At 54.7% G+C, this 10,310-nt stretch overlaps 1 protein-coding gene across 1 annotated transcript; it reads left to right on the forward strand.

The window, feature by feature from the left end:
• Positions 1–43: 43 nt before the first annotated feature.
• CSUI_006077 (tip49 C-terminus family protein) lies at positions 44–9,993 on the forward strand (the record flags this gene model as incomplete). Its single annotated transcript, XM_068066242.1, has 17 exons — positions 44–352; positions 958–1,025; positions 1,425–1,477; positions 2,298–2,374; positions 2,583–2,666; positions 2,977–3,116; positions 3,397–3,459; positions 3,715–3,890; positions 4,288–4,337; positions 4,640–5,056; positions 6,851–7,046; positions 7,625–7,830; positions 8,089–8,224; positions 8,363–8,535; positions 8,639–8,839; positions 8,990–9,196; positions 9,733–9,993. The coding sequence occupies exons 1-17, from the start codon at positions 74–76 to the stop codon at positions 9,991–9,993; spliced, it is 2,787 nt and encodes a 928-aa protein (XP_067921779.1). The 5' UTR covers positions 44–73.
• Positions 9,994–10,310: the final 317 nt, after the last annotated feature.

Below are 10,310 nucleotides of genomic sequence, written 5' to 3' on the forward strand. Positions count from 1 at the left end.
AAACCGACACCCATGATTTTCCCCTCTCGTCCTTGTGTTGAAGGTTATTGCAATCTCTAGCGACGGGAAAATCATGGGTGTCGGTTTCGCAAACGGTCAAGTAAAAATTTACTCCCTCGATGACTCTCGTCTGCACGAGCGGTGTCGAAGTGCGGACCCGGCAGCGACACCAGCTAGCGTTTTGAACTCCTCGAACGCGGCGCAGAACAACGAAACTAGACTCTCATGGAAGAAACAGGTTGATGCAACAGGCAAGGGCACCGCGCCTTGTTCCACAGTTGCCGGGGACGACGCTGTTCCTCTCATGGTAGAGCTCATGAGCAGCAAGGAATCGAGGGAGTGTGTAACACATGTAAGGCTCACCTCAGAGTGCCCGTAGTCTTGCTCACCTAGCAGCCGCTGCTGACAAGTCTCCGTACCAGTAACCAGACGACTCGCCATCTTCCGTACCAGTAACGAAACGACTCGCCATCTTTCGTACGAGTAACGAGACGACTCGCCATCTTCCTCACCGGACGGGTGTCTACGCGTTCACACTCTACTCGCTGCCGTAGTTTGTGGCATTCCCAACGGGGATACACGGCGGGCCTTGCCGGCTCCCTAACGCCAGAACACAACCGAACTCCACACATACTGTGCGCTGCGGCAGGGCAGATTGCATCCGGACGCGTACTTAGTTGGGTGTGAAATCGAAGAAAAAGAGAAATCGGGAGGTGTTTCGCCTTTCTATTTCATCGCCAGGATCCGTCAGGGGCGGTGCCGCGTACGAGGCGCTCAACAGCTCCGAGACAATGGCAACTCGGCTCTGTTGGCCAGACAACTAGTAGCACTTCTGCCCCGTCTCCACTCCTGCTTGGACGGACGGAACTGCTGGGGTACTTTCAGTGCTACTTACCGTTGGTCCCAGCTTGATTCACTGGAGGCCACAGAGTGAGTGCTCTTGTTGCTTTCATGCAGATTCAGTTCAGCCATGATTGCACGCATCTTGCTGTGGCCCAGGCAGACCGATGCATTTGCTTGTACAAGTAAGGAGCATGCACTACCTCTCTCACTCTCCAGGAGTTCGACTTGGGAGACGGTTGTACTTGGCCCCCAAATAGCGACCTCTCGGTTAGCACCACGATGACGGTAGCCGATGAGATCTGACGAGGCTTCCCCGATGAGCTTCGCTACGAGGGCCTGCCCATCCTCCCCATCTACCCGGTCTCCTGGGTGTATTCCGGCCCGGCCCCCCGAGATGCGGTTAGACACAGCCTCTTAACTCCGTTGGCTAGTCTGGGTCTTCGTCGGCCCGCGGTCGTTTCCCTGGGGCAGCTGCACGGCAGCATCACCACAAGGCGCGCAAGTGCACAATGATGCGGCGCATCCCGGATTTCTTATGTCGAGGCCAGGAATAGGTTTGCCTGGCTCATCTCTGATTGCAGGCTTGGTTACCGAATGGGAGACATGAGCCTTCCCCTGGACTGGGTGTTCTCTGGTATGTCTCTGACCCACAAGCAAGTCCACAGTATTCTCCTTCGAAAAAGGAAAGAACCGTCTGAAGAAGGTACCTGTAAAGCCAGTGCCAGCTGCGGAAGAAGACAGGCCCATGCTGGCGCAAAAGAGTAATGCGTTGATCCTGAACTTCAAAGCCCCGTTGTCCAGTAGATACAGTTGAAGCGCGGGCGCTGCACTTTGTGGGTCAGCTGCAGTTCCTTACCTACGCGCGACTGACATCGCCGTCCCACTCTCATCTCCAGCCGCCTTACCGGTGCTGAAGTACCTTGGCTGCTGCGCTGCTTCAGGAAAGCATCGATCCCACTGGAGGCGGATCGTCGGTCTCGCTTTCTGTTTCTCCTCTGCGGCCAACCACACCTCGCCCTGCTCCAATGTTGACTCGGTCGGTTTCCCGAGCCTCCAGACTACCACTCTCCCTTGCGGAAGCCCTAGTAGCCCCTCGGTGTGTCAACCACCATCCGGGTTTACTTCCGCGAGAAGCTCCTCGACTGCCCCGGTACCCCGCCTCTTCTCTGTTGGCGAAGACAGGCGTCTTGTTGAGTATGACGTTGAGAACTCTACTGAGTATACAGGTAACCAACTGTGCTTCTGGTTCGTCTGGAATAAAATGGTATGCCCAGCCCAGTTGCTAGTACAGTAAAATCATGTAGTCAGCTACCGTGTCCTCTAGAGTCGGCGGCTACCGCGTCTTTCGTTCTGTGGCGGGATGCTACGAAGTGAAGAACTGATAGCGGCGCCATGATCTGTCAGCCATCAGGCTCACCCAGAGAGAGTGCCGCGTGTGGTTTCTTGAATGACAGGCTTGACCATATTTTCGGCAACTGTGATAGAAAAGCATGCAGTCCCCGGAGGGTGCATTGCAATTCCTTCAGAGGAGGTGCGAAGTGTAGTCCCAAAGTGGCCTAGTTAGGACAGTATCTGCGCCGGGCCCCACGAGTCCAAACTGTAGGCGAAGGCTTGGCGGCACCATCTTCCGTGCCGACCGGCGTCTCCGCAGTGGTATGGCGAGCGCATCGTGCTGTACCGGCAGTTGCAGCAGTACCAAGCAGTTCGCCCGATTCTTCTTTGTGCGCGTGCACCGGCAGGATAGCACGGATGTTCATGTGGTGATCTACAATAATGAGTTCAAGATCAAGATCTGGAGCGCCAACACGCGATCCTGCCTCCGGGTGAGTTGCTGACCAAAGAGCCAGCTTCCGTAGCGGGAGACGCCACTAGAGAACTCGCCACTATACGGCATCTCGGACGGAGAGGACCGAGAAAAGCTTTCTTGGTACCAAGTGGAAAAAGCAAGTCCACTGGAAGGCGTGGTGCTCCTCGTCCGCACTGCTCTCTCCCCTCGACGGCCGGAGCGCGGCAGTGCTTGGGAGTACCGACGAGAAGCCAGGCATCGGCGGCCTGTTGAGTTGTCAAATCTCTGTCCGCCCACACAAGTGGAACAAGAACGTACTTTTGCACGGACTATCTGGTCTTTTGCAGACAGTGCTGGCGCCTACTCATGGAGGAGTTCTTAGTTTCGTTGATAACTTGACGTACCGCTATAGAATACCACAGCTTGGTGGCCCCTGCGCTGCCAGCTGCGAGAGCCGCGACCTTGCTGATCAGGACTACGCAGAGCAGTAAGTAGCTGTTAGCCTTTTGTACAAATATATATATGTAGATATATGTATACGTGTACGCGTGCTTGTGCGAGCTGGGACTTACTCCTTCGCGGTGTGCAGCGCGGATGAGGGCGTCGTTCCGCTCACCTGGAAGTGAAATGATTTTGTAGATCCGCACGCCTGGTCGCGGAATTCATGGTAGCTGAATCCCTGACAGCAGACTGGTTCTCACCTCCCCGTGTTCTCAAAATCAGAGCCACCCTTTCCCCTCGCCGTGTCCACTGGCTTCTTGTTGCAGATCGTTCCTAGTGTTCTCTTGCGGCGAGAGACTCATTGGCCTTATCCAAAAGCCGCTTGACGGGTAGGCTTCATTCCTGCAAGCATTCTACGTTCAGGACACCTCGGTACGGGAGCCCCTATTCTGTTCCCGACTACCTGCGGAACGGGGGGCCCAAGCACTTTGATGATGTTTGTCGGTTGTTTCCGCCCTGCGTCGCGGGCATGGCTGTTGTTTTCTTCGGCGTGCCGTCTTCCGGTCTCACAGATGAGCGCATCAAATAGGTATCACCCTTGTCAGTGTCATCTCTACTTGTGTGCCACCTGTGATTCCATGAAGCAATCCCTACAAAGCCATGAGCATGGTAGCTCACCCTAGGGAGATTCCATCATTCGCAGTTGAGCGGCTCAAGAGCAAGAAGAACAAAGAATTTGTCTTCTCGTGTGGAGGCTCGGACTACACCATATGCCAGTGGAAACTCAACCTGCCAGTTCTCATGGCCAATGCACAGAGAGGTAAGAAACTCGTAGGGGTGTACAATTTCTGGCGCCCTCAGTTCCAATCGTCTGGCTTTTAGCACGTGAGTTGTCGCTCTCGGGCGCGACAATGTCCCGACTAAGCGAATTCTTTGCCGTGGTGCACATTCGAGCGGCGGAAGTCCGAAACCAGAAGACCAGGACCTACTTAGAGCATACGCGCACGCCACCACAGAGGCGCTCTGGAAGTAGGCTGTGCGCTCTCTGGGAAGTTTCTTGTCATGTAGTCACAGACTACAGCGGTAGGGGAATCAACACACTCAGGGGGGAGGCACGGCAATCCGAGCGGCCCGGCCAACGGGAAATCTATGCGGTCTCTTCTTCTTTTCCACTCGCCCGTACTCTCAAGATACCTCGGCTTGTACGGTGCGTTCAGGGGGCCAGGGCATCCGACCGTTCAATCAGCTAATTCCTGGAGGCATTGAGGTAGGGAGGTGACCAGGCACACGGTCAGTGGTGACTGCTTCGAAGACGGTCCACCGCGTTACTGGCTATTGGGCATCGATTTTGTTAGACCGTTGCGTGACTGGGTATTGGACATAGATTTTATTAGAACGCCCGAGCCGAGCCGCAGGCATTCCACCAAGTGTGCGGCGCGCTGCCGTCCTAGAAGTCTCAAACGTCCGCTTTTGTCTTACAACCCGGGAGGGACACCCCTACTGCCAGTCGTCTCCGCAAGGACGCACTTGATCCCGAGTTTCCCACGGTAGCACCTATTTTGACTTCAGGGCGACTTCTACAAGAATATGAAGGACTTTTTTTACTACTGCCAGCTTCGGTCAGAAGGAGAACATACAACCAGAAGCCGAAAGCTGGACGGAACAGTCCCCGTGACAGAGCTCTCCAATCTGCTCTGCGCCGTTGGCGAGTGTCCTTCCCAAATGGATATCCAGAACCTCGTCACGGAATGCATGAAGTGCACACCGGGTGGCTCATGCCACTCTCCGTCGTCCGAGGCAAACAAGCGCAAAAGCAACGCTGTTCTGCGTAAAGTGTCCTTTGAGGAGTTTTTGAAGCTTTATGTCAATCACCGAGCCGCCGTTACCGTCGGTTTCGAGGAGGTTGTTGACGCCCTTCGCGTGCTCCGAAAAAAGAACCACAACGCTCCGCTAACTGCCGAATTTCTAATGCAAACACTGTCCAAGGTGAGAGAACGGGCATCCGCCTGACTTGGACAGGCTTTTGCGCTGAGCTCAGCTCTAGGTAATCCACGCCCTATTTCTGTCCTCTTCGGTGCCGCTCGCAGACGGGAGAAAAGATGTCAGTCGCGGAATTTGAGAGTTGCATTCAGGTGAGAGCAACGTTGGCGGACGGAGACTGAGCCCCTGACGCTCGCTCCCGGTTCGCCAGTTTTTCTCGAAGCGAAACAGTTTATCACGACTCCTGCCACGTCAGTTTCCTAGCATCAACTCCCTAAGCTTCAGCAGCAGCCCTGCCCGCTTGGTCACGTGTGCGTCGTTGTTCAGCTTACTAGCTGGCTTTAGAACTTAACTCGATCGTAGCCCGATGCGACAGTGCTTCCCACGCCTGGTGATCACAAGCTAAAAAAAACGTGTGGGGTCCAGTATCTGTTACGTCCGAGTGATCCGCGCCAGTGCGATGTCTTCTGCCGGATGTCGCAGACGCTGTGCGGGACGAAGTCTGTGGCGGAAATTCTCGGAAGTCCTATGATTGATGAAGAATCATTCGCTCGAAAGGTCTTATTGTTACGACCGACAAGCGAACTTTTTGCGGAGTCGGACCCTTCAGTGGACAGCTGCTGAAGCGGGACTGTCCTTCACCGCAGTATTCCCCGTTGTCACGTGACGTGCAAGTTGTAAAACTCTTGGCCTGCAGCATGCTTTTTGAGTCGACACCGGGTGCAAGGGTTCAGTGTCCCCGGCACACAAAGCCTGGCTTCAGAACTGCATTGCTGTATTGAAGTCTCTCGATGCGACAGCCTTAGTGCCTTTTCGTCCACCCGCCCCTCGCGTCTTCGACGTCCAAGCCTGTTGCGCGGCCGAGAGCAGCTCACCGGGAAGTTGTCACCCTGGAGATATGTGTACGTGTTCTCCGTGTCTTCTGTGAGCGAGCTTGAAATGGTACAAGCGCGTACATCCATTTCCGATCTACGTGCCCGGCAGGCCGACCGGTGCCCCGACAGCGCTAACTGCCCATAGGAAGAAACCTTTCTGAGCTCGATGCCCCGGCAAGTCGCCCGCAGAAAACGCACCCTCAGGCTCAGTCAATACAGTGCGGTGGGACAGGCGGCTCCAGACGCTGTTAAAAAAAAAAAAAAATCGCCCCCTGATCTGAAGCCACCATAGAGCAACACTATTCACTCCGTCTTCGAGCTTCTTCTGCCTGAGTCCTCTCCCGGGGTCTGCATGCGTGGTCTGCAAAGCGGGACGTCGCGTTCTGGCATGATGCCCTATGCGCACTTCCACCGGGAAGTGCACATGCACAGAGCCACCACCGGAGAGGTACAGGCGACGATAAGCCAGATCAAAGTAGGTGTCCGGATTTTAGTTGAGACCGCAGGGCCTCCGAGAGAAGTTCTCAATTTCCCGCCATTGCAGCGCAGAGTCGCTGCTGCAACAAGAAGCCGGCTTGGAAAATCTCAAGCAAGCTCGTGTTCGGCCTGCCGCCCTGCTATTGTCGGCGGTGCGTAGCTGACAGCGTTCGGATGGTCTAGGTGCCACCCGCTGGAGGGGGGACTCCTCTTTCCTGCCCCGCCGTCAGCCCGCTGACGACCCTCTCTTACCACAGCAGTGCAGTTATTCGTCTCACACAATATACAATTGTCGGTTTCGCACGTACCTGCTGCGCGTGACGGGTTCGAATCTTCGTCGATGTGTGCAGTTTTCTGGCAGCGCTCAAGTGAACTGCTTTGCACAGGTCTCTAGGCTGTGACGACCGACATTCTGTCGACTCGCACGGGTGTCATTATGAGGATCGAGGAAGTTGCATCGACAAAAAACGCCCATCGGGTGGCGTCCCATAGTCACATCAAAGGTTTGGGACTCGACGATGATGGGACAGCGAAGACAATCTTCATGGGAATGGTCGGACAACTTAAGGCACGAGAGGCGGCTGGTTACGTCGTGGAACTCATCAAGTGCAAGCGGATGGCAGGGAAGGCTCTGCTTCTAGCTGGTAGGCCTGACTGACAAGCTTCATGTGTTACTCAGAATTGGGCCGCCTGACGTCGATCCTTGGCGCGAAGTCTCTCGTGACGCCTCCTCTGATCCCTACGTCTACGCGCTACCGAGCAAGCTGCAACAAAACTTTCAGCCACTAGGCTGCGCTGGAGTTGGGGCTGCCCGGGGTGACTTCTGTTTTACATGCAGCACTAGCCGCACCGCAGGGAACAATAGTCACCGGTTTTGATTAAAGCGAAAAGTGTCGACTGGCAGCCGGTACACTGAAGCAGCTCCCTTACTCTGTCAGCTCGGCGGGAAGACCTGAGCAATATGGAGTTTTCGTATGGCTGTTGCGTCGGAGGATAGACGAGGCCGGAGACGACGTCTCCCCTCTGGTCTGTTCCGTGACAACGGGAGACTTCGAGTGCTATTGTAGTTGCTTCTCTTACCAGCTGCCTCTTGCGAATCGAGCAATTACCAAACAACATCATTCCAGCCTGCTGGATTTAGCGTGCTGCGGTGAATACCCAGAGCAGCAACGCTCGCAAGAACTACTTTTAAAAAACCTGTCTTTTAAGCGTTTTGCCCTAGGACCCCCCGGGACAGGAAAGACTGCCATAGCAATGGCCATAGCTCAGGAGTTAGGACCGAAAGTTCCTTTCTGCCCGATGGTCGCCTCGGAGGTCTACTCAGCTGAAGTAAAAAAGACAGAAATACTGATGGAGAACTTCCGGCGAGCTATCGGAATCAAAATCAAAGAGACCAAAGAAGTTTACGAAGGCCAGGTTATGGACTTGGTAAATTCGCATGCAGAGGCGTGCTGGTCACATGTACGGAAACGCCGGATTCTTTTTAGGTGGAGTGTTTCGCATGCTGGCGTAACTGCTCTCCGTCGCAGTATCCTGGCCCTAGAAGCGCACGAGGCGTCCACCAAAGCCACTCAGGGGTGCACGGCTGCAATGGGGGCAACAGACGGTGACTGGATCACTATGCTTGCTTCCACGACAGGGTCAGTCCGCTCGTGATGTCTTCCCTGGTTGGTCGGTGGCCTGCAGGTCGAAGAGGCCCCCGAAGGCAGCTTGGACACCGAGATGCCGGATACGCAGAAACGCGTGTTGGCTCCAATCAAGATCACACTCAAAACACAGAAGGGGTCCAAAACACTCCGTTTGGCCCCACAAATCAACGAAGGTGCGGTTTCATCGGCACGGGCGTGAACAAGCTGAACGGGTGCGAGCTCCTCCGGCAACGCACGACACCGGTTTCCCCACGAGTTCACGTACACTCTGGGTAAGGTGCCCTCAGTTGACGTTTCATTCGGCACTGCAGGCATCCAGCGACAGCAAGTCCGTGTAGGAGATGTGATCTACATAGAAGCTTCTACGGGCACCGTGAAACGGGTGGGAAGGTCCGACGAGTTTGCTAACCAGTTTGATTTGGACGCCGACGAATTTGTCCCCATCCCGCGAGGAGATGTGCACAAAAAGAAAGAAGTGATACAGGTGGGTGTGGCTGTGGCGCACAATGCTGGCGCGCTGCACACTATCCATGCTACTGCAGCCTTGGGTCTACATGCGCGTTACGGCAGTCGTGTTCTCGTGACAGGATGTCACACTTCACGATCTGGACGCTGCTAATGCGCGCCCCCAGGGCGGCAGCGATTTTACCTCTCTGCTCGGTCAGCTGGCAAAGCCGCGGAAGACCGAAATAACAGAAAAGCTACGGCTGGAGATCAACAAGGTCGTCAACCGATACATTGACCAGGGCGTGGCCGAGCTTGTTCCAGGTGTGCTCTTCATCGACGAAGTAAGCAAGCAAGCTAACTGGTGCTCGCACTAGTGATGCTTACCTGCAGGTTCCTGGCATGAGTTCGCGACCTACGACAGTGCGGAATGCATCATACGCCTCCCCCTGGCTTCACGCAGAGCGACATGACTCTCTTTTGTATGAATCCAGGTACATATGCTTGATATAGAATGCTTCACCTACCTCAACCGAGCTCTGGAATCGTCGCTAACGCCCATAGTCGTTTTCGCTACGAACAGAGGCATCTGCACCATTCGGGGCACTGAAATCCAATCAGCTCATGGAATCCCCGTTGACTTGCTCGATCGCATGCTCATTGCTCGGACTCTTCCCTACAGCGTCGAAGAAATCAAGCATGTGAGCTGCGCGGTCGACTGCTGGTGCAGCGCCGATCATAACGAAGTGTAGGGCCCAGGCCTTCTCAAAATAAGCAGGGCCATTGTTTGACAAGGATCTCTGCCAAAATAGAGAATTGTTGTTAGCTTGACTGCGTTATCCGCGCACACCACTCGAGGGCTGTAGCAACGTGTGGAGAAAATACTTCGTGTGGAAACTCGTCTCCGGCGGTGTGCAGCTGGTCCACTCTACGCTGCTCTGCCTTTCAGGAGCGCTTGAGGTGCACTGATCTGGTGTAAGCGAGTGGACACAAATCGGGACTGTGGTTGCGCCGTGTCCCAAAGAGCCGTCGTCACTGCCGCTAGTCCAGGTTTACTGTATGTTTTCGCACCGGTAGCCTCGTTGATCTGGCCAAAAGACCGCCGTTTACAAGCAGAGAAAAGTGGAGTTCGGCGACAGAGAGAATCACGACGTCGATATAATGTCGAATGGCGGGTGTCGAGCAGGAGACGGGAGACATTCTGCCCAGTGACCCTTGTGTACCCGTTCGTCTCCAGGTTATCCGAATTCGGGCAAAGACGGAGAACCTCGAGATGGAAGAAGAAGCAATAAATCACCTCGGGGAGATCGGAGAGAGAACATCGTTACGGTACGCTGTCCACCTGCTGACACCAGCATCAATTCTTGCAGAGACAGAGGCCGACGACGAAGCGCCGGTGATATCTTTAGACCACATCGAGCGGGTAGACTGCCTTTTCCAGGATGCTCGAACATCTGCGAGGAGGCTTGCGCAAGAAGCGGATCTATTCATTCAGTGAGTCAGACGCGAAGAGGCAACACGCAAGCACCATACCGACGTCTCGATAGCAGGGCAGCAGGGATATTTCTTGGTATCCCTTTGTGGAGAATGCTACAGGTGAAAATGCTGGGTTTTTTATGTAACTCTGCCCACTGATGTACTCATACCCTGACATCTGTCACAGTGAAGCTGAGTTCTCGTGCCTGTGCGGAATGAAAGACGCCACTGAACCGTGTGTCTCTTCGTCTTCTTACTTTCGCTCTACCCTCTGCTGACGTGTATACTGGGAATGTTTGAGAAGGCTTAAACCGAGAATCTATGCAACTGAAGTGACAA

The sequence above is a fragment of the Cystoisospora suis genome, assembly GCF_002600585.1.
Source record: "Cystoisospora suis strain Wien I chromosome Unknown contig_3033, whole genome shotgun sequence".
Classification (NCBI taxonomy): domain Eukaryota; phylum Apicomplexa; class Conoidasida; order Eucoccidiorida; family Sarcocystidae; genus Cystoisospora; species Cystoisospora suis.